The sequence below is a fragment of the Callithrix jacchus genome, chromosome 11 (genome assembly GCF_049354715.1).
Source record: "Callithrix jacchus isolate 240 chromosome 11, calJac240_pri, whole genome shotgun sequence".
Classification (NCBI taxonomy): Eukaryota; Metazoa; Chordata; class Mammalia; order Primates; family Cebidae; genus Callithrix; species Callithrix jacchus.
Genome location: NC_133512.1, coordinates 87,315,853 through 87,340,265, shown reverse-complemented (window position 1 = coordinate 87,340,265; position 24,413 = coordinate 87,315,853). Strand labels below are relative to the sequence as shown.

General features: G+C 38.7%; 1 protein-coding gene across 4 annotated transcripts in view; it reads right to left on the bottom strand.

Annotated features, from left to right (window-relative positions):
- Positions 1-24,413, bottom strand: part of MET (MET proto-oncogene, receptor tyrosine kinase) — a 121,948-nt gene that overhangs the window by 37,159 nt on the left and 60,376 nt on the right. For all 4 annotated transcript variants that reach the window (XM_078343250.1, XM_002751769.7, XM_078343251.1 and 1 more), the window contains 7 exons: positions 19,670-19,804; positions 18,768-18,941; positions 6,470-6,630; positions 4,432-4,534; positions 4,197-4,333; positions 3,354-3,515; positions 2,172-2,271 (listed from right to left, as the gene is read on the bottom strand). In XM_078343250.1, the coding sequence (XP_078199376.1) occupies positions 2,172-2,271; positions 3,354-3,515; positions 4,197-4,333; positions 4,432-4,534; positions 6,470-6,630; positions 18,768-18,941; positions 19,670-19,804 (972 nt within the window). The remainder of the gene's footprint in view (positions 1-2,171; positions 2,272-3,353; positions 3,516-4,196; positions 4,334-4,431; positions 4,535-6,469; positions 6,631-18,767; positions 18,942-19,669; positions 19,805-24,413) is intronic.

Sequence of the window (24,413 nt, the reverse complement as noted above, 5' to 3'; positions counted from 1 at the left end):
AACTATGCAATGAACTACAGGCTTCTGGGACATAATGTACATGTTAACAAATTAATATACATTTTGTTATGAAGATGATTATTTCTGTTTTGAAAGGATTCAAGTTTATTGGACTTAAAGTTATTGTGGCTGGACATACGTATCTAAATCAGACCTGATCAAGGGTTTTTATTTGTTAAATAATAAATGGGTTCATTTCATCATAGTCGGCTTTAAATTCTATAAGGGGCAGAGAACATGGAAGGAATACACGTTTCTTTATAAAGTAGTTTTCACAAACAACAGTAAAATAAATAGTAAATAGTAAAATGGATCCACTGAATTTTTCACTCTTGTCCAATCCTAATGCATAGTTTCACTGTACTAACAAGTTCGTGGTTGAACAACAGAAGTTTCTATTTCCAGATCTATAAACAAATAAGATGTTTATCTTCTACCATTGTTTGAATCTTCCATGGGATATGTAACTGTTACTTGTGACACCTAAAAAGTTTTTAATAAATATTTGATTACAAATGAATGACTAAAGCTAAGAGGCATTCTGTATGTCACCTTAATGCTAGTGAGGGAGAAGAAAGGAAATTCAGTCATTATTTTAATGATGTAGGCTAAGCATTAATTAGATAAACTAATGATTTCTCATATTTCTACTTTAAAAAGTCTCATATCAAAACCAAGGAGGGTTACTCTTATCCTTATTTGGTTAATGAAAAATTGTTATGCTTAGTTGTGGAGAACTGACGTCTTTTAAATTAATAGCAGTGGTAATCTAACTTTGTTTGTGGCCATGTGTGGGGATTGGTTTCAAAACCCTTTGCTTCATATGGTGACTCCCTGGAGTACAATCTCTCAGGAATATGATAAAAATCTAATAATACTCTTTAGAGGTGATGCAATGTAGCTGATTGAGAAGGCCAAGAAAAATCTTATTTGAGATGACCTTATTATTTGGTGATTTAGCTTGACATTTTTAGCCCCAAATTGGCTTTTGTAATTAAAGAACATTGTGGTTTTAGACTTCAAGAAATATTGGATGGGAAATCTAAAAGGAAGTGCTGTAATTCAATCTATCACCTGACCAATCAAGACCTTACTTGAGCAAGGGCACTTAGAACTTTCATTCTGAGTTGAGTGCACAAGTCCAACTACATTATGGTATTTTATATTAGAGAAAAACATCAACAAAATGTATGAAATCTTTGGAAATAACTCCAACCTTCCTAAGGTCTAAACTAAAAGTACCACTTTAATGTGACCTATATGAAATAAGGATAGGTGGAGAAACACCAAACAACATTCACACTTTAGGACATAACATAAATATTCTAAAGCTCTTTCTTGTTACTTGATAACATGCTAACAAAGGAACAAGAAGAATGGTAAGGAGAACAGGGGGCTGTAAGAAAGCCTTTGTCTGCTGCTTAGAAAGACAAGAATACTGCCGCAAGATCAGCAGCTTTTTCCAAGGATTTTATTAGACCAAAGGATCCATGTTCCATGATGCATTATAAAGGGACTAGGGAAATGCTATGATTTCCATTTGTACTGACTGTCTGTAAAAACACTGCCTCAGGCCAGGCGCAGTGGCTCACACCTATAATCCCAGCTCTTTGGGAGGCTGAGGTGGGAAGATCATTTGAGGTCAGGTGTTCCAGAGCAGTCTGGCCAACATGGTGAAACCTTATCTCTATCAAAAAATACAAAAATTAGCCAGGCATGACGGCTTCTCCCTATAGTCCCAGCTACTTGGGAGGCTGAGGTGGAGAATGGCTTGAACCTGGGAAGGGGAAGTTGCAGTGAGCTGAGATCATGACATTGCACTCCAGTCTGGGTGACAGGGTGAGATATTGTCTCAAAAAAAAACCCCCCAAACCAACCAAACATGCAACAAACACACATAAAAAAAAGTCTCAAATTGGTAATCTTCATGTTTGTCTAAACATAACATATGTATGTACGTATGTGTATGTATTTTTTCCACGTGGTCAGCCCAAGGTTCTAGATAATTTCAGTTGTTGAATAAAAAATACTATTTGGCTACATTGCAAGGAAGATAATTAGCAAACATTAAAGGCAAAACTGAGATGTCCCAGTGGCCGTGAAAGCCACGTTGTAGAGGCGGAGATGCAGAGCTTTAAGTAGAACCATTACTCAATGGTTCTTGTACTTACCACAGTAAAGTTCCTTTTTGCTTCATGCAGATTTATGACCATCCTCGGAACACTAACTGAATTCAGGTTTTTCCCAATACCTGTTATTGTGCTCCCACCACTGGCAAATCGAAATAGAAAAATTGACAATATTGAGAGGTTTTTTCCACCAAGTACTATAAGATAGGGGTTCAATTTAATCATATGCCGTGATTACAGGTTGGAGTCAGAGCCAACATCAGATGGAAGTTCAAGGGTAACTGTTCTTTGGAAAAAACTTATTTAACTTGAAAATATTTTTTAAAATTCATATTTCATAAGCTTAAGAAATACATTTGTGTTTTATTCACTGAATTACATAAAATAAATACTTCACCTTTCTGAAAAAAATACAAAGAAACCCTGAACTTAACTATTGTTGCTAGACTGATAGAATTTACAGAAACAGGGCAGATTGAACTGGGTCCAATGAGATTCCCATTCAAAGAGAGTCTGATATAAGGAAAAGCTGTGTGTAAAGCAGGCAGGACAAAAAAGTACTCTAAAGAATGGAAGAAAAATTGTGATTTCACTTCTGGGCACTAAGGTTAGTATAGAATTGATATGTACATAATGTAAGTGCATGTATAATACAATGCCACATTAAACTATTTTGCTATAATCTATTTAAATGTAATAGAATAGGATAAAATACTTCTTGGCATGAACCAGCGTTGATAAGTCAAATTGTACTCAGAACCCGAATGTAGTTTTCTCTCCTGAATTGGAAAGGCAGCCTTCAAAAGCAACACAACAGCATCAAAGCCAGAGATAAAACTCCAATTCTGGCCAGGTGCTGTTGCTCATGTCTTTAATCCTAGCACTTTGGCAGGCTAAGGCAGATAGATCACGAGGTCAAGAGATTGAGACCATCCTGGCCAACATGATGAAACCCCGTCTCTACTAAAAATACAAAAATAAGCTGGGAGTGGTGGTGCGCACCTGTAGTCCCAGCCACTCAGGAGGCTGAGGCAAGAGAATCACTTGCATCTGGGAGGCAGAGGTTGCAGTGAGCCAAGATCGCACCACTATACTCTAGCCAGAGCAAGATTCCATCTCAAAAACAAAACAAAACAAAAACTGCGATTCCTCTTGACTATTCTACAGCAAAATTATCCTTGTATTTATTATTATTTTTTAACCCCATCAGAAGCTTCTACTTACCTAACAAAAGATTTGGTTGGATAAATTTCATAGACAATAGGGTCTTCCCGGTAACTGAAGATGCTTGTCTCTCGGTTGGCTAAGTCAATTTTCAATTTAACAGGAAACTCAGTTGAAATGCTTTGGGCTGGGGTATAACATTCAAGAATACTGTTTGACACACTGAACCAAAAAAAAAATTAAGAAAATGAGTCTTAGATATTAGAGATACACATATTTTAGAATTATATCCATGAATCAAAGGGTATAACTCAATGGCTCCTAAGTGGGAATTTCCCGAGGGGTCTAGATAAAAGCCTTTTCTAGTGTCGGCTGTTTAATCTGACTCGATCCCAAACTTAGCTTTGTTGTAGACAAGCTATCCTTGACTGGAAAACATTTGGGATTTTAAGAAACCTTTAAAGTACTTTTGGTACTTGATTAAACTGAGCTCTTCCAACTCTGAGAAACAACTGCCTTCCAAACCCAGTCTTCCCCATTTCTTCCTTCCCCAGAGTGACTCAGTCTAATTACAAATCTTGATGAAAATGTTTACTTTACTGTCAATTACCAGACTCTCACAGCCCATAGTATAGCTTAGACCCTAAGCTGTAACAATTAAGAGGGTGGATGGGAAGACAAAACTGAAAAGTAGGATTTCTAGAAAACAGGAGAAGGGAAGAAAAATCAGCAAAAGGAGTAGATGAATTTGGGAAGGAGGAAGTTTTGTCAGCAGGAGAGTAAACAAACATCTTGACTTTTTCTACACACACACACACACACACACACACAAATCTGCTTAATTTTTTAGGTACAGATACTAATTCAATTTGATGTATGCAACAAAAAATAAATTTACAACACCTTTTTAAAGTACATGTTTTTCCACCAATTGAAATGTGTCTAGAATTCCCACTGTTTAGGTAATTTCCGGTTAAAGTAAGTAAAGTGCCACCAGACATAGGACCGTATCTCGGGGAAATACTTGTTATTATAGGGTCCTGGATGGGAGATAAAAACAAAACAAAGTAACTTACTCATCTTATAATTTTAAATGGATTAAGTAAAAATCAAACATGATGGGTAGGATGTTCCTTACCACATAGGAAAATGTACTGTATTGTGTTGTCCCGTGGGCGTTTGAAATAATTATGGACATATTGAAACGCTCATTCATGGCAGGACCAACTGTGCATTTCAATCTGGAAAAAAAGAAAAAAAACAAAAACCCAAAGTTTAATACTTGACAAATCCAAGGCATTTTCTGGTTAGGCTGTTTTATAGAAAGTGACATTAACTCTAAATGGTGAACTGACTGCTTTGAATAGCAAGCAGAGTTTCAAAATAAGCATTAAGGCCAAAAGTTGTAAAATTCTGTTTCTATACTATGATAAACTTTATTTTTATATTTTTTAAATAAGAGACAGAATCTTGCTCTGTCACCCAGGCTGGAGGGCAATGGCATGGTCATAGCTCACTGCAGCCTTGAACTCCTGAGCTCATGGGATCCTCTGACCTCAGGAGTCGAAACTAGAGGTGCATGCCATGGCATCTGGTTAATTAAAAAAAATCTTTTTTTGTAGAGATGGAGTCTCACTATGTTGCTCAGGCTGGTCTTGAATTCCTGGGCTCAGGTGATCCTCCTGCTTTGGCCTGCTAAAGTGCTGGGATTACAGGCATGAGCCACTGCACCCTGCTTATACTATACTTTACATTAACTGCACTATAGTATTTATACAGACAAACAGGAAATATTAAACCTTACCAATGCAGACCTTGCCAATTGAACAGTGCATAATAATCTAAGTTGAGATAATATTAATATTTGGGGATAATGTTTGGTTTACTTAAGATAGATGGTATTTCAGTAGTGTATGAAACAACAGGCTAATTACAAATAGGCCAATTTCTTCATTAAAGTATGTCAACAGGTACATTTCTGTGGTTATACTTGTCACATGTTTATTTAAATTACTTAAAGAATAATGAAATTGTGATGGGCATTCCATAGAATTATTTCTTAATAAATAATCATATAGTTCTGAAAAAATTTAAATCTAATTTGATTTATTAAATAACTTTTTAAAGAAGAGAATGAATTATGCTTTAGTTTTACAGGTCCTGATTTATAATGCCATGATTAAGAGTTTTGGAGAATTTACAAGAAAGATTTCTAGAAAAAAAATTTGTTTCATCATTCAGCTAACAAATGTTACCTTCATTAGTGTTTTGGTCTCAGTAAAATGGATAGATTTGGACCTTTGTGTAACCCTGAAATGAATTATATTAGATATAAAACAATCACCTGATAGAATAGGTTCAATCATAAAACTTTAAATGTTTGGTTGTTGTTACTGTGTGATAATGAATAATTTCTGGATTCTCTGATGATTATGGAATTAAAAGCTTGTAGAAGGGTACATGTAGAATACAGTAAAACAAGCACGGGTCTTGGATCCGAAGCTGATCAGAGCTGAGTCTGAAGGTTTGTTCAGCTCGTACTCTCTGGATTACCTCTGCTAAACCACACTTCACCTCTCTGAACTTCAGGTAACTCCTTTGTGTTATAGGAATAATACTGCTGCCTCCCAGGATTGTGGGGGTGGTTAAGTGAGATGCAGCCCATTTATTGCAGGGCCAGTAAATATAAACTGAATATAAATTTTAACTCATCTAAAAAAGTCCTAAACATGTGATTCAGCTGTCTCATTACATTTCTGAGGCTTAGAAAGTGAATTTAAAAGAGTAGAACCATGCTGAGCTCTTTACCAATTTCTGTAGAAAAAGCCTTTGGAGACTCTACATTTGAAGACTCTAAGGATAGAGTGATCCTAACTAGTGCTATTCTTGCAATCTATTCAGACAGCATCTGAAGACTTGTCACATAAATGGTTGAGAAACTTCCAATGCTGGCTGCTTCCCTTCACCTAGGCCATGTCACCTTTCTCTCTCTTCAAACCCAATGAATAAATAGGATTCCAAGTAAAGAACAGAGCAGACCCACAAGGCATGTGACAGGCCAAGACCCTTTTTAATTCAAGAGATGAGTATTTTGAGCAATTTAAAAACAAATATTAATTTAAAAACAAAAACCTATCTTCCAAGCACACCCCAGCAAAGCATTTTAAGATCCTTACGTATTCATTGTGCTCTCACTTAAGGTCAAGGTGCAGCTCTCATTTCCAAGGAGAACTCTAGTTTTCTTTAAATCGAATTTATTATTCCTCCGAAATCCAAAGTCCCAGCCACATATGGTCAGCCTTGTCCCTCCTTCAAGGGGTGCACTAGTTGGGAAAACCTACAAGGACAACATAGAACTTAAAAAAAAATCCAATATATTATAATTTTTCATACGTGTGGAAAATGAACAAACAAAACGTGTATCATTAAATAGTCTGAAATTCTTCCATTTTCCCACAATTTAGTAAAAATTGAGTGTTCACTAATCGAAAAAGGGTCACAAATTTGAGAGCATCTGGAACAAACAATTAAAACTACCTGACATGCTAATGAAACAAGTTGTTTTCAGGAGGTCCAGAGATGAGACAAAGAGCAGATGCAGCCTGGTAGGAATAAAGGCCTTTTTGAGTCTCTGTATTTTCTTTCTTTCTTTCCCTCTCTCTCTTTCTTTCTTTCTTTCCCTTTTTCTATTTTCTTCCTTCCTTCCCTCCCTCCCTCTTTCTCTCTCTCCTTTCCTTTCTTTCTTTTTTCCCTTCCTCCCTCCCTCCCCTCTCCCTCCCTCTTTCACTCCCTCCCTCCCTACCTCCCTCTCTCTTTCTCTTTGTTTCTTTTATTTCTTTCTTCCCTCTCTCTCTTTCTCTCTTTTTTTTTTTTTTGAGACGGAGTTTCGCTCTTGTTACCCAGACTGGAGTGCAATGGCATGATCTCGGCTCACCGCAACCTCCGCCTTCTGGGTTCAAGCAATTCTCCTGCCTCAACTTCCCGAGTAGCTGGGACTACAGGCGCGCACCACCATGCCCAGCTAATTTTTTGTATTTTTAGTAGAGACGGGGTTTCACCTTGTTGACCAGGATGGTCTCGATCTCTTGACCTCGTGATCCAGCCACCTCGGCCTCCCAAAGTGCTGGGATTATAGGCGTGAGCCACCACGCCCGGCCTCTTTCTCTCTTTCTTTCAAGATAGAGTCTGGCTCTGTTGCTCAGGTTGGAGTGCAGTAGCATGATCATGGCTCACTGCAGCCTCAACCTCCTGAGCTCAAGCAATCCTCTCACATTAACCTCCTGAGTAGCTGGGACCACAGGTGTGGGCCACCATGCTAGGCTAATTTTTTTTCTTTTTTTGTAGAGACAAGGTCTCATTATGTTGCCCAGGCTGGTTTCAAACTCCTGGGCTCAAGTGATCTTCTTTCCTTGACCTCCCAAAGTGCTAGGATTACAAGCATGAGCCGGTGCACCTGGCCCTTTCTGGGCCATTCTGAAGTGAATTCATCTTCTAGGGATCTTTCAGGCAGAAGTAGAAACACGTTGGGCCCAGACTTTTACTTGCTCATAACTCTGACTGTAACTCTTCATCAGCCTTCAGACTGAGCTCAGATCAAACTTCTTCATGTGCCCTATAAGCCAACGTCCAGCCATTATGCCTTGCTCTGTGCACTGGCTGTGTGCACTACATTCTGGTTGCTATGGTATTCCCCACCCAGAAACAAAAGTTGCACAGTAAAAATACCTTTTTTGGTATCCAGTGTTTGCCAGTTGCATTCAGCAGCTACCATAATATAAAACACAGAAATGGTTTTGAATACATATCTGCCATTCGTTCATTCATTCATTCTTTATTTATTTATTTTATTTTTTAGAGATGGGGGTCTCACTCTTACCCAATCTGGAGTGCAGTGGCACAATCCTAGCTCACTGCACCCTAAAACTCCCGGGCTCAAGCAATCCTCCTGCCTTAGCCTCTCGAGTGGATATGGCTACAGGTTCGTGCTACCTTTCTGAGCTAATTTTTCAATTTTCTGTAGAGATGGGCTCTTGTTATGTTGTCCAGATTTCATTCATTATTTATTAATAAAGCACCTCCTGTGTGCCAGGAACCAACAAATTAATAAGTGAATCTGCTTCTTTATATCTATGAATTCACATTTATTAATGACTGAAGATTTTTTCCTTTTTCTTTAAATGTGGTCACTATTTGATGTATAGCAGGCTGGTTAGTTGACACACTCAGCCTTTTAAAATTTATGTAATATTTAATACATATGATATGTTGTTTCTATTAGAAATAGATAAAAACAGCACCAGAGAGGGTCCAAAATCAGTATTGTAACAATTTTTCCTAGTTATCTTCATTGGCATTATTTTACATCTCATTTATGGGATTAAATTTTCCCCCCGATGGGTGATGTTAAGTAAATAACAAGTTAATTTTATTATTGCAGACTCACTTTTGGCGTGTTATCAATGAATTTATTGATAAAACTTGATCAGTCATTATTTAAGACAGCATTAGGTACCTATGAAGTGTGTAAGATAACTGCTCTCAGGCTAAAACTATTAAAACAAAACACATTTCCAAGTTAAAAATAAGCTTATTCTCAGCAGCTTTGTGACAATTGAGAAAGGAAATGCTCTTTTGGGGGCAGGGACATGTTATAAATTGTGCTATAAAGTACAATGGTGGGAAAACCAAGATAGAGGCAACTCAAGATTATCAGTAAAGGTATTTGCTAAAGCTCAGTTTGTGAAAGTCTAAAAGTCATTCTTTCACAATTAAGAAGGGCTTTTAGCTAAATTCAGATTTGCAAATATTTCCATCCTTCCTAAGTAAATAATTGCAAACCAAAGTTTTAACTCACCCTTGTTATCAAACCCCTTTAAAGTTTTAGCTTAAAGTTTTTATGATAGCCATTTTACCCATAAAAATCCATTACACTGTTGGCCTTTCCTGAAAATTTACCTCATCCATGTCTAGTCAAATGAGAACTGCTAGAAAAAATTCTGTTTATTATTATTAATATTATGGTGGAAATCCAGTAGGAGAGAACCAGACATCCAACCCTCCCAGGACCCTCTTCAGCCCGAGGCAGTCACACAGCTGCTGAGGGCTCTTCTAATGAGGCTTCCCCATCAAAAACAGCTGCCCAAGACTGATGTTGGCCTGATCCCACTGCCTACATCCTGCCTTTCTACGTAAAAACTGAAATCTGTCACTCTACACACATCATCACCATCACTTTCTACAAAGGGACTGGGTGATGATTTGAGAAAAGACTCGGAGAGCTGTGCAACTGGGGCAGTGGCAATAGGAAGACATATTATAAGCCCTCTGCTAGCCTCTCCAGATCTGAAAGGCTGGCTCTGCTTAGCTTTTCTCTCTGGGCTGGGCATTTTCCCCTCAGCTGATGGGGTAACCTTTACCCTTCCAGGGAAAAAGGAAGGAAGCAGTTGTGAACTACACACCCTTGGATAGACCCAACAATGGCTGGCAAACTCCAAGTTATCCTGAAAGGCAGAGAAACACTATGGGCAGGAAATGAGCGTCCGGCATAAAGCCAGAGGCTGGATCTCCTACCTACTTGGATAGGGGAGATACAGCCACAAATGTTGCCCTTGTCCTTTCACAGGTGAATCACATCACTGATGGACCCATTCAAACAGTATTTTAAATGATCATGTTTTCAAAATCCATTAGGATAAAACTTGAAAAAACTAAAACACAAAACCAAAACAGAACAAAAAAATTCCAAACGAGATCTTTTCTCTTCAGCAGAAAAAGTCACAAATATATTTACTGGTGGCAGTATACCGCTTGCCTAGCCTCCTACCCTCATATAATACTGCTTTTCTGAGTATTCTGATCATTTAATAAACAGTTTTATTGTCTCAGTGGGGTTGAATTTTCAAGCCTACAAGATATGATAGTTTTATCCTAATACATTCAGAATATATTGGAAAGTGCTCTTTCTTTTCTGAAGCGTTTCTCATTGCTCTTTAAGTATAAGATCAGATACCATGTTTGATGGAAAATAATGGGCTTTCAATCCTGAAATCTCTCATATCTAGAACTGCAAAGAATTTCAGCCACTGAACATCATGTACCTTGAAAAGCAGTTTAACTTGCATGTATTAGGAAGTGAAACTCTATACAGTAGCTGGATTTTGTGCCTGCAGAGTTTAGGACAGATAAGAAATAGATGAATAATCTGTTTTTTTAAAATTATACTTTAAGTTCTGGGATACATGTGCAGGTTTGTTACATAGGCATACATGTGCCATGGTGATTTGCTGCACCCATCAACCTGCCATCTACATTAGGTATTTCTCTTAATGTTATCCCTCCCCTAGCTCCCCACCCTCCAACAGGCCGCGGTGTGTGACGTTCCCCTCCTTGTGCCCATATGTTCTCATTGTTCAACTCCCACTTACGAGTGAGAACATGTAGTGTTTGGTTTTCTGTTCCTGTGTTAGTTTGTTGAGAATGATGGTTTCCAGCTTCATTCATGTCCCTGCAAAGGACATGAATGCACCCTTTTTTATGGCTGCATAGTATTCCATGGTATGTATGTGCCACATTTTCTTGATCCAGTCTATTAGTAATGGACATTTGGGTTGGTTCCAAGTCTTTGCTATTGTGAATAGTGCTGCAATAAACATAGATGCGCATGTGTCTTTATAGCAGAATGATTTTTAATCCTTTAGGTATATACCCAGTACTGGGATTGCTGGGTCAAATGGTATTTCTGTTTCTAGATCCTTGAGGAATAGCCACATTGTCTTCCACAGTGGTTGAACTAATTTACACTCCCACCAATAGTGTAAAAGCATTCCTATTTCTCCACATCTTCTCCAGCATCTGTTATTTCCTGATTTTTTTAATGATCACCATTCTAACTGCCATAATGGCATCTCAATGTGGTTTTTGATTTGCATTTCTCTAATGACCAGTGATGATGAGATTTTTTTCATGTTGGTTGGCTGCACAAATGTTTTCTTTTTAGAAGAGTCTGCTCATATCCTTTGCCCACTTTTTGATGAGGTTTTTTCTTGTAAATTTGTTAAAGTTATTTATAGATTCTGGATATTAGCCCTTTGTCAGATTGATAGATTTCAAAAATTTTCTCCCATTCTGTAGGCTGATAGATTTCAAAAATTTTCTCCCATTCTGTAGGTTGTCTGTTTACTCTGATGACAGTTTCTTTTGCTGTGCAGAAGCTATTAAATTTAATTAGATTCCATTTGTCAATTTTGGCTTTTATTGCCATTGCTTTTGGTGTTTTAGTCATGAAATCTTTGCCCACGCTTATGTCCTGAATGGCATTGCCTAGGTTTTCTTCTCGGGTTTTTATTTTTAAGTATTTAGGTTTTACATTTAAGTATTTAATCCATCTTGGGTTAATTTTTGTATAAGGTGCAAGGAAGGGGTCCACTTTCAGTTTTCTGCATATGGCTAGCCAGTTTTCCAACACCATTTATTAAATAGAGAATCCTTTCCCCACTGCTTGTTTTTGTCAGGCTTGTCAAAGATCAGATTGTTATAGATTTGTGGCATTATTTCTGAGGCCTCTGTTCTGTTCCATTGTTTTATATATCTGTTTTGGTACCAGTACCATGATGTTTTGGTTACTGTAGACTTATAGTATAGTTTGAAGTCAGGTAGCATGATGCCCCCAGCTTTGTGCTTTTTGCTTAGGATTATCTTGGCTATATGAGCTCTTTTTTGGTTCCATATAAAACTTAAAGTAGTTTTTTCTAATTCTGTTAAGAAAGTCAATGGTAACTCGAAGGGGATAGCATTGAATCTATAAATAACTTTGGGCAGTATGACGATTTTCATGATATTGATTTTTCCTATCCATGGGCATGGAATGTTTTTCCATTTGTTTGTGTCCTCCTATTTCCTTGAGCAGAGGTTTGTAGTTCTCCTTGAAGAGGTCCTTCACATCCCTTGTAAGTTACATTCCTAGGTATTTTATTCTCTTTGTAGCAATTATGAATGGGAATTTAGTCATGATTTGGCTCTCTGTTTGTCTATTACAGGTATATATAAATGCTTGTGATTTTTGCACATTGATTTTGTATCTTGAGACTTTGCTGAAGATGCTTATCAGTTTATGGAGATTTTGGGCTGACAGGATGGGGTTTTCTAAATATACAATCATGTCATCTCCAAACAGAGACAATTTTACTTCTTCTCTTCCTGTTTGAATACCTTTATTTTTTTTTCTTGCCTGATTGCCCTGGCCAGAACTTCCAATACTGTGTTGAATAGGAGTGGTGAGAGAGGGCATCCTTGTCTTGTGCCAGTTTTCAAAGGTCACACGATAGTATTCTCTGATGTTTCCAGTTTTTGCTCATTCAGTGTGATATTGGCTGTGGGTTTGTCATAAATAGTTCTTATTATTTTGAGATACGTTCCATCAATACCCAGTTTACTGAGAGTTTTTAGCATGAAGGGATGTCGAATTTTATCAAAGGCCTTTTCTGCATCTGTTGAGATAATCATGTGATTTTTGTCATTGGTTTTGTTTATGTGATGGATTTAATTTATTGATTTGCATATGTTGAATCAGTCTTGCAGTGGATAGACTTTTTGATATGTTGCTGGATTCAGTTTGCCAGTACTTTATTGAGGATTTTTGTATCGATGTTCATCAGGGATACTGGCCTAAAATTTTTTTTGTTTGTCTCTGCCAGGTTTTGGTATCAGGATGATGCTGGCCTCATAAAATGAGTTAGGGAGGAGTCCTTCTTTTTCTATTGTTTGGAATAGTTTCAGAAGAAATGGGACCTGCTCCTCTTTGTACCTCTGGTAGAATTTGGCTGTGAATCCGTGTGATCCTGGACTTGTTTTGGCTGTTAGGTTATTAATTATTGCCACAATTTCAGAACTTGTTATTGGTCTATTCAGGGATTCAAATTCTTCCTGTTTTAATCTTGGGAGAGTGTATGTGTCCAGGAATTTATCCATTTCTTCTAGATTTTCTAGTTTATTTGCATAGGCGTTTATAGTATTCTCAGATGGTAGTTTGTATTTCTGTGGAATCAGTGGTAATATCATTATTATCATCATCTTATTGTGTCTATTTGATTCTTCTCACTTTTCTTTTTTATTAGGCTGGCTAGCAGTCTATTTTGTTAATCTTTTCAAAAAACCAGCTGCTAGATTCATTGACTTTTTTTGAAGAGTTTTTTTGTGTCTCCATCTCTTTCAGTTCTGCTCTGATCTTAGCTGTTTCTTGTCTTCTGCTGGCTTTTGAATTTGTTTGCTCTTGCTTCTCTAGTTCTTCTACTTTTGATGTTAGGTTGTCGATTTTAAATATTTTCCCTCTAAACACTGCTATAAATTTCCCTCTAAACACTGCTTTAGCTGTGTCCCAGAGATTCTGGTATGTTGTGTCTTTATTCTCATTGGTTTCAAAGAACTTATTTATTTCTGCCTTAATTTTGTTATTTACCCAGTAGTGATTCAGGAGCATGTTGTTCAGTTTCCATGTAGTTGTGCAATTTTGAGTGAGTTTCTTAATCCTGACTTCTAATTTGATTGCACTGTGGTCTGAGAGACTGTTTGTTATCATTTCCATTCTTTTGCATTTGCTGAGGAGTGTTTTACTTCCAATCATGTGGTCAGTTTTAGAATAAGTGTTATGTGTTGCTGAGAAGAACGTATATTCTGTTGATTTGGGGTGGAGAGTTCTGTAGATGTCTATTAGATCTGCCTGGTCCAGAGCTGAGTTCAAGTCCTGGATATCTCTGTTAATTTTCTGTCTTGTTGATCTGTCTAATATTGACAGTGGAATGTTAAGTCTTCCACTCTTGTTGTGTGGGAGTCTAAGTCTCTTTGTAGGTCTCTAAGAACTTGCTTTATGAATTTGGGTGCTCCTGTATTGGGTCCATACAGCTGTCCTTGTTGCATTGATCCCTTTACCATTATATAATGCCCTTCTTTGTCTTTTTTGATCATGGTTGGTTTAAAGTCTGTTTTATCAGAGATTAGGATTGCAACCCCTGCTTTTTTTTTTTTTTTTTTGCTTCCCATTAGCTTGGTAAATATTCCTCCAGTCCTTTATTTTGAGCCTATGAGTGTTGCTGAGATGGGTCTCCTGAATACAGCACACAGATGGGTCTTAACTCTTTTCAATTTGCCAGTCTGTGTCTTTTAACTGGGGCATTTAGCTCATTTACTTAAGGTTAATATTGTTATCTGTTAATTTGATCCTGTCATTATGATGCTAGCTAGTTATTTTGTCCATTAGTTTCTTTATAGTACTGATGGTCTTTAAAATTTGGTAGTTTTTGTAGTGGCTGGTATCAGTTTTTCCTTTTCATATTTAGTGCTTCCTTCAGGAGCTCTTGTAAGGCAGGCCTGGTAGTGACAAATTGCTCATCATTTGCTTGTCTGTAAAGGATTTTAATTCTCCTTCACTTATAAAGCTTAGTTTGTTTGGCTGGATACGAAATTCTGGAGAAAAATTCTTTTCTTTAAGAGTGTTGAATATTAGCCCCCCCTTTCTTCTGGCTTGTAGTGTTTCTGTAGAGAGATCTGCTGTCAATCTGATGGGCTTCCCTTTGTGGGTAATCTGACCTTTCTCTCTGGCTACCCGTAACATTTTTTCCTTCATTTCAACCTTGGTAACTCTGACGATGATGTGTCTTGGGGTTGCTCTTTTTGAGGAGTATCTTTGTGGTGTTCTCTGTATTTCCTGAATTTGAATGTTGGCCTGTCTTGCTAGGTTGGGGAAGTTCTCCTGGGTAATGTCCTGAAGAGTGTTTTCCAACTTGGTTCCATTCTCCCCATCGCTTTCAGGTACACCAATCGTACATAGGTCTGGTCTGTTCACATAGTCCCATATTTTTTGGAGGCTTTGTTCATTCCTTTTCATTCTTTTTTCTCTAATCTTTTCTTCATGCTTTATTTTATTAATTTGATCTTCAATCTCTGATATCCTTTCTCCTCTTGATCGATTTGGCTATTGATACTTGTGTATGTTTCACGAAGTTCTTGTGCTGTTTTTCAGCTCCATCAGGTCATTTATGTTCTTCTCTAAACTGGTTTTTCTAGTTAGCAATTTCTCTAACTTTTTTTCAAGGTTCTTAGCTTTCTTTGCATTGGGTTAGAACATGTTCCTTTAGCTTGTAGGAGTTTGTTATTACCCATCTTCTGAAGCCTACTTCTGTCAATTAGTAAAACTCATTCTCCATCCAGTTTTGTTCCTTTGTTGGTGAGGAGTTGTGATCCTTTGGAGGAGAAGAGGCATTCTGGTTTTTGGAATTTTCAGCCTTTTTTGCTGGTTTTTCCTCATCTTCATGGATTTATCTACCTTTGGTAGATAAACCCTACCTTCGGATAGGGTTTTTGTGTGGACGTCCTTTTTGTTGATGTTGATGCTATTCCTTTCTGTTTGTTAGTTTTCCTTCTAACAGGCCCCTCTGCTGCAGGTATGCTGGAGTTTGTTGAGTTTGCTGGAGTCCACTCCAGACCCTGTTTGCCTTGGTATCACCAGTGGAGGCTGCAGAACATCAAAGATTGCTGCCAGTTCCTTCCTCTGAAAGCTTCATCACAGATATCAGCTGAAGCTTTCCTGTCTGAGCTGTCTGTCAACCCCTGCTGGGAAGTGTCTCCCAGTCAGGAGGCACAAGGATCAGGGACCCAATTGATGAGGCAACCTGTCTTTTAGCAGAGCTTGAATGCTGTGCTGGGAGATCCACTGCTCTCTTCAGAGACAGCAGGCAGAAAAATTTAAGTCTGCTGAAACTGCACCCATAGCCACCTCTTCCCTAGGTGCTCTGTCCCAGGGAGATGGGAGTCTTATCTATAAGCCCCTGACTGGGACTGCTGCCTTTCTTTCAGAAGTGCCCTGCCCAAAGAGGAGGAATCTAGAGAGGCAGTCTGGCTGTAATGGCTTTGCTGAGCTGTGGTGAGCTCTGCCCAGTTTGAACTTTCCAGTGGCTTTGTTTACACTGTAAGGGGAAAATCGCCTACTGTAGTCTCAGTAATGGTGGATGCCCCTCCCCGCACCAAGCTCCAGCATCCCAAGTGGACTTCAGACTGCTGTGCTTGCAGTGAGAATTTCAAGCCAGAATTTCTTAGCTTGCTGGGCTCCATGTGAGTGGGATCCACTGAGCTAGACCACTTGGCTCCCTAACTTCAGCCCTCTTTCCAGGGGAGTGAACGGTTCTCTCTCTGGCATTCCAGGTGTATGTGGTATGAAAAAAACTCCTGCAGCTAGCTCGGTGTCTGCCCAAACAGCCACTCAGTTTTGTGCTTGAAACCCAGGACACTGGTTGTGTGGGCAACAGAGGGAATCTCCTGGTTTGTGGGTTGTGAAGACTTTAGGAAAAGCATTGTATCTGGGCCAGAATGTATCATTCCTCAGTGCTTCCGTTGGGTAGGAGAGGGAGTTCTCGACCCCTTGAGCTTCCTGGGTGAGGCGATACCCCACCCTGCTTCAGCTTGTCCTCTGTGGGCTGCACCCACTGTCTAACTAGTTCCAATGAGATGAATCAGGTACCTCAGTTGGAAATACAGAAATCACCAGCCTTCTGTGTTGATCTCCCTGTGCTGCAGACCAGAGCTGTTCCTACTAGGCCATCTTGCCAGCCACTCTAATCTTCTTATTTTTTGCAGTAAGAATGCTAACTGTCACGGTCTAGTGCAGCATGAAATCTTCCTAACAACTATGAACCTAGAGGGATTTATGGACTCAGCTGCCCTACCTTCCCCCTAACTGCAACTTAAGCCTCGCCAACTTGTGTATGGTAGCATGCAACCTTTGAGAATCATCAACTACAGAGTGCTAGAGTCAGGAAGGGTGAGAGAGGAGGGAGATTCAAATATTGCAAGAGATTCTCTGGTCCCAGAAAATTCTGAAATATTTACTTTATTTTAAAGCATTTTAATATAGCTTTTATGCTTAGTAAAAGGAAGCACTTAAGTAAAAATTAAATGCTTCATTTGTACAGGTTATCAAACCATTTTCTTTACTTAAAACGTCAGCTTGGCTATTTTTGAAATGAAATAATTGTGATTTAACTGCATGGGCACACACACATATTCTCCATATCTTTTTCATGGAATAGGAGAGTTCAGATTCCTAGTGTCTCAAATTGCCAAGGTTGTGTGTTTATAAAAGTATAAAATTGCACATGGTTTCAAAAGTATACTGAACAACAAAAAGCATTCAGTTAAATCTACATTATAGTATAGATTTAAATTTGTTTTCTTACTGTCTTTAGTTTATTCTCTGGTTGATCAAGCTCAGTCTTAATAACTGTTAGACCTAACAGAAAATAACTTGGTTTAAAACCCAGTCACTCACTACAAATCTTGCTCCAAAGCATAACTAAATGAAAACAGCCATGCACTTGGGGGTGGTTCTTGTTCTGACCTGCACATTTTGTTTACTTGGGCACGAACCAGGTGACTGAGACCTTTAACTTGAATCTTTCTTAAGAACGATTTACTAAAGTCCAAATTTTTTACATGCAGGCAGAAAAAATACATACTGCGTTCTCAACAGGGAAGTGTTTTTAAGCAAGATGTTTTGGACCAAAAAGTTTTTAAAATTTCATGGAGATTTTCATAATGTCAAATAGATGCTCAAGCAAATAAGGCAACAGAGGTCACATGGCTATGATATTAGAACTGATGTCTATTGCCAGAAACTGAGTTCTCAATCAGCAAAAGATGTGCTTCTCTTATTCTAGACTATATCTCCCCAGGGTCCAGAGGAGAGCCTGCTAAATGGTATATATCCAGTAAATATTTTCGAAATGAATCAAGGAATGACATGGCTTACAGAAGTATAGGTGTTAGTATAGTCATAGTTGAGCCTTTACTTTTTTTCTGGGAACACTGAGGGAGGACTCACAGCCACCCATGTGTGTTGACCCTCCACTTGCCTCCCACATCACCCTGGGAAATAATCTCCAGTCTCATCTGTGAACAGACAAAGCCACCATCTATGCATTGGACAGGAAGAAAACTGACCATGTGCCCCAGCATGGCAGGGAACACCAGTTTGCAGGATTCAGCTTAGGGTTCCAGGATATGCTATGAGCAGATCCGTTTCTGTGATGCACGCTCATGTCTGGGCACTTGGCAGATACAGGAAGAGGTGAGGAATCAGAGAGTGGGTAAGTCAGGAGGGAACAGGCCCCAGTATGAGAAAATGGTGAGCACTGTTGCTCATTCGCCACCATTCTTTTATTCACATGGCACTAAGGGTGAGTGGCTGCCCAGGGAGAGAACCTAGAAAATGTGAAGCAAGCACTTCAGGTGCAGGACTTGGGGGATGCCCAAGTGCCCTCCAAGGGATAAAGCCAGGAGGGAGATGGTGCTTTGGCTGATGACTCACAGCTAAATGAGTTAATTTATTTTTTAATTTGTTTACATTAGTGGGATTTGTGTCAACAAAAAAAAAAAAAAGAAAAGAAAAACAAAACAAAGCCATGTACACCAGCCAATAGAGGTTCCTACCTTGTAGATTGTAGGCAGACAGGTCTCTTGAGTCCATGTCCCGCTGGAGCATTCCTCTGATCGCACACATTTATCGTGGCACCAGCCACACTGCACAAAGGAAGGAGCAGAGAGGCACTGACTGCAGGACTGGAAATGTCTGCAGCCCAAACCATTCAATGGGATCTTGGTGATCTGTGAAGAGAAGGGGTGGAAAGAGCTTCCAGAGGGGTATCCAGTTTGTTCATTAATTATAAAGTAAGTACACAAAGGTACATGTAAATATCATTTGATGGAATTTACTAGACTTAGAACCTATGTGTGCAAATCATGTAATAACGGTGATTAAAATTTCAAAAATCTGAGTCCTTCCTTTCCTCTATTGTTAGCAGTTATGTGAAAAAGTAACATTATTCTCCAGTGAGCCTAGCATTGTCATCATTGCGCCCTGTCTTAGATGATTTTAAAATAACAAGAAAGTATAATTTAAGTAGTGGGAAAACACACTTGAATCTCTGGAAATTCTAAGTAAGGTTACATATTATTCTGGCATCAAGATGCACGTTCTCTCAGAGAAAAGGGATTATTGGCTGGAGTCGGATTCCAATGTACATTTCCAGGATTTATCCGCCTGCACTAGAGTTCTGCCATTAGGACTGTAATTCTCATTCTGTGTGTTTGTTTTTCTTGTTGAGAAATATAGGACAAAAGGAGTTTTGAAAAAGGCCTCCCTTAGGTCTAGTCTTCCTTGAATAACAAATTAACTCAATTTCAGAAGATCTCTGGAATATTCACCAAAGAACCTAATGGAGGAGGGGTAAATTTGAGACGAAGAGAGATGTTATAAAGGGCCAAATGACACTGGTTGTAAATATCTATTTGAAAAACCGTATCTATGGAAACTCCCCTTGGGAACAGCTTACCTTCTTCCCAGTGACAACCAGTGTATAGCCATTCTGGTTTAACGGATGCTCCACGATCACTTCTGGAGACACGGGGTGGGAGTCCAGGAGAAAATTCACATGAGGGTTTGATGGTACTGATCGAGAAACCACAATCTAACAAGGAGAAAAGTTATAACACCCTTATTCCAACAAGCTCAGTTTAAATATAAGTGAAAAATGTGGATGATAATAGTAATAACAGATTAGCAGGGCTTGTGGGTGTCTGAACTGAAGACCCAACAGTTCCTCTCATTGTAAATCAATATGTCATCTTCTAATCTCTTGCTTTGAAGTAAAATTATCTGAACCCTGAAGACAGATTTTGCCTATGATCTTTTAATGGTTTCAAGGGATGGAGATCTTTCAATTGGCAGCACATACAGAGAAATCCCCACAATTGTATTGGGAAATGGAAGAGCCAAAACTCTTGCCAGAAAGAAGACATCGCACATGCTACAATGATTGTGGATTATTTTTTAATCTATCCTCTTAATCCTCCCCTCCAGGCAGTTTCCCTTGATGTAATGGTTAAGAGTAGTGGATGCCAAGTCTGGAAAACTGGAGCTAGTTTCAGCTGTGCTACTCTTAAGCCATATTTAGAGATCTTTTCAAGTCAAAACAGGCCCCCAGCTACTTTGAAATCATGTATTATATTTTTTTTATAAACCACTGTCCCATGATATGTTATTACTTGGATTATAAAACTCTACTTCTTGGTCTGGCTTTAAAATAAGGCCTGTTGGTTTTAACAATGCCTGGGAAATGAGGGTTGATGATCAATGTCATTTTTGCCTTCAGGTTTTAAAAATTTGGGATGTTTCCCAGCTATCTAATTTCCATTAGAACTTAGTAAATATTAATAAAGTTCAGAGAGTGTGATTGACAGCAATTGGGATAAAATCCTAATGATTATCTTAGATGAACACTTAGATTTTAGGATGGGGTTGGAGCTCTCGGAGAAACTTTCACTCTTAAGTAGATCACGAGGTTGCATATACGAGAAGGTGCAGGAGGCTCAGCATAGCTCTAGGCTTGAAATCTACTTTGTGAAATTGCCCAACATCTCTAATAAACTTTCACTGCATTGAACGTGCATTTACTCGCAGTGGGTATAAAAATAATAGGAAAACATGGACATCTGTGAGATTCCAAATAGTTACATAGCCACTACCTCTACTTCAGCTTTCTCATTCGCGTAATGAGAATGAAAATTACAGGAGTAATTACCTGCTTTGTACTCTAACAGACACATACAATGCATAAATTTCCTGGGGAACACTTGCAAATTTTTTCTTCAGCACAATAAAGGAGCCAAGTAGCCTGAAGCAAATTGAGAAGATTCTCAAAGTACCTAATTTGCTCTCAGAGAGTGGATTGTTGATGGAGAAACTAACCAAACTCAGGTACAGTCCTTAAAGTCAAACATCATGACATTTGTGCTCTAATGTTTGTTCTACCCTAAGCACTCAATGCTTTCAAAACATCTCCATTAAAAAGGGTGGTTATATTTGCACAGAAGTTAAGTGATGGATCAAGGGTCACTTGGTCAGGATAGGGAAGGTTGGAAACTATTGTTATTTCCTAAATTTGGGGTCCAATAGGTATTGCTGACCTCTGCAGGCAAAGTGCATAGAAATTCAATTACCAGTCCCACCTCTCTTTGGGTACTGGTTACCAGCAGAATATCAGATGTCAGACTTCCAAAGCCTCTATCTCAAATTATCCAGATTTTGGTTACCAAATTTTGCAATCTTAACTCCCTTCTGGTGCTCACTGCTTCTCATTTTTCCTATACTCCTGCCCAATACCCCCCCATATTTCTTAGGCTGCTGCAAATCACTTCAAACTGCAAAGGTAAAAAATAAAAAATAAAAACAAAAACAAAAGCAAAAAAATTCCTTCTGTCACACACAAGTCAAAAACAACACAGAACACCAGCCTATCTTAACACCCTGACTTTGTTTTCCATCTCATTCTGTGCTTTGCACCTCACTGAAGATTTTTTATCACTATGAACCTTCCAATGGACATCTGCATTTTGTGTCTGTCTCCCTGGTTTCCTCCATTCTCCTTAGACCGGCTACATTAACAATCACCTCCTACAGCCCTTTTGTTTTCTCCTAGCTTCTTTATTACCATTTCCTGAATCTATAATAAGCTATCTCTACTTAGCTTATTATACGTAGTAACGTCATCATCTTTGACTTTCCGAAAGGACTATCCAGATAGTCCTTTCCCAGAAAGAATTAACCTTTCTCTTTCTTTTCGGAAGCTATTTGCACCTCTGGACTTGGATTGATTGATCTGTGCATCCCCTGTTAAAGAGCTTTGTCTGGAAGAGCGCGAAACATATGGTACTTTCATAACAGGTAACTGAGCCACACATTGTGCTAAGTGCTTTAAGTGGATATTTCATTTACTCCTCACAATAATCCTATAAGGTAGGTACTATTATTTTCCTTAAAGAAAAATTCGACAGAGAATTTCATGTAGAAGGTACAAGAGTCAGATTTCCACAGAGATTTATCTGAGGCCGGAATCCATGTGCTTGACCTCTTCTTAAACACTCACCTGCTAGACTGTTGGAGTGCCAGAGTAAATACCAATAAAAAAGCTTCAACCCTGAGCTCCCAAGAGCCACTTGTGAGTAAAAGTACTAAAACAAATTTCACAATATATTTGCCTTGCCAATTACTCCATGTTTCAGTAATTTTAGCTGCACAAGTTAAGTGTGCCTAAGGAGAAAGTCTCTGCATCTAAATAGTTTTTGATGGCATAGAGAAAATGATACATCCAAATGTAATTCTTATGATAAACAACCTAACAATCTTAGAAGAATCAGCATAAAATAGAAGACTAGCAATTATCTTTTGAGTTTCTACTGTTCAACAACTAATCTTTAGTATTTAGGTCACAAAATCTTTTTTCGTTAATGGTCTTGAAAATACAGGGCTAACACATTTGGGGCAGGGCCGAATGCGAATTTACTGGATGGTGTGGTTTTGATCTCAGATAGCCTCTCCCAGGTAGGACATGGGGAAGAAATACATGTACAAATAACACTGTTGTAGCTAGGCCCCCAAATCTGTAAATCTGAACAAAGTAATTTTGTGTGGGATATTCACAAACACCTCCTCACCTAAGGTAAAGGCCCTATCTCCTCACCTCACATATACAGTTTTATCTTTGATTAAACTGCTTTATTAATAGAATTAAACTTTGAGAATGATGAATACAATTTAACATAAAATGTTTGTATGTGATTTCTGTATACTTCCCCCATTGTTTTCAAAGTGGAAAACTGAACAGTTTTTAAAATTTTTTATTTTTTTGAGACAGGATTATAGAATGCTTTCATTATCTCAAAAAGAAGCCCCACATCCCTTAGCCATCATTCCTAGTCTCCGCATATCTTCTTAGCCCCTGACTACCACTCATCTACTTTCTATCTCTATAGATTATCCCATTCTGGATATTCCATACAAATGGAATCCTATGATACATGGTCTTTTTGTGTCTGGTATATTTCACTTAACACCATGTTTTCTTTTTCTTTATAAATTTTTTTTTATTTAAAAAAATATTTTGGAGACTGAGTTTCACTCTGTCACCCAGGCTGGAGTTCAGTGGCAAGGTCTCAGTTCACTGCAATCTCTGTCTCCTGTGTTCAAGCGATTCTCCGGCCCCAGCCTCTTGAGTAGCTAGAATTACAGACATGGGCCACCGTGCCCAACTAATTTTTATATTTTTAGTAGGGACGGGATATCTCCATGTTGGCCAGGTTGGTCTTGAACTCCTGACCGCAAGTGATCTGCCTACTTCGGTCTTCCAAAGTGCTGGGAAATACAAGTGTGAGCCACTGTGCCTGGCCTTAATTTAATGTTTTCAAGGTTCTTCATGCTCCTTTTTATCATCAAATAATATTTCATTATATGGATGTGCCACTTTTTATTTATCTATTAGTCACTAGATGGATGTTTGGGTTTTCCACTTTTTGGCTATTGTGAATAATGCTGCTGTGAACATTGATAACTTTCTGTGTGAACATATATTTTCACTTCTCTTGGGTACCTAGAAGTGGAATTGCTGGGTCTTATGGCAACTCTAGTTGATCCTTTAAGGCAGTACCAAGCCATTTTCTACGGTGGCTGTATCATTCTACATCCCCACCAGCAGTGTATGAAGGTTCCAATTTCTTGACATCCTCACTTATACTTGTTATTTTTAAAATTTTCTTGATTCTAGCCATTCTACCGGGTGTGAAGTGGTACTTCGCTGTGGTTTTGGTTTACAGTTCTCTGCCAAATGTTTTCTTAAATTTAAGTAAGTGGATTCACAGCCTTCCTCCCATTCCTCTGGCTCAAGATAATACTTGGGCATTCCCTGCTTGATATGCCAGTCAGTGTTCTGAAGAACATTTCCTCATGGTCAGACTGGACTTCTGTGAAACAGGGTCCTGGAGGGGCTGGAGGCCGGGAAGGGGTGGAAAAAACAAAAGTGGCCTCTCCTTAGGAAAAGCAGTCAGAGCAGGAGGGGAGGCACTCTCCAGGCACCTGTGCTTGGCAGAGGTGGTGAAGGGTTGGTGGCACATCCTATGGGAGGGTGCAAAGCAGAAGTGTTGGAGGCAGTGCATGGTGGGGCTGGAACAGCGTGTATGAGTGGACCTCTTGAAGGAGAGGAGAGGCCCATGGAAGTTCAGGGTTGAACAAGACATAGGGTTTAA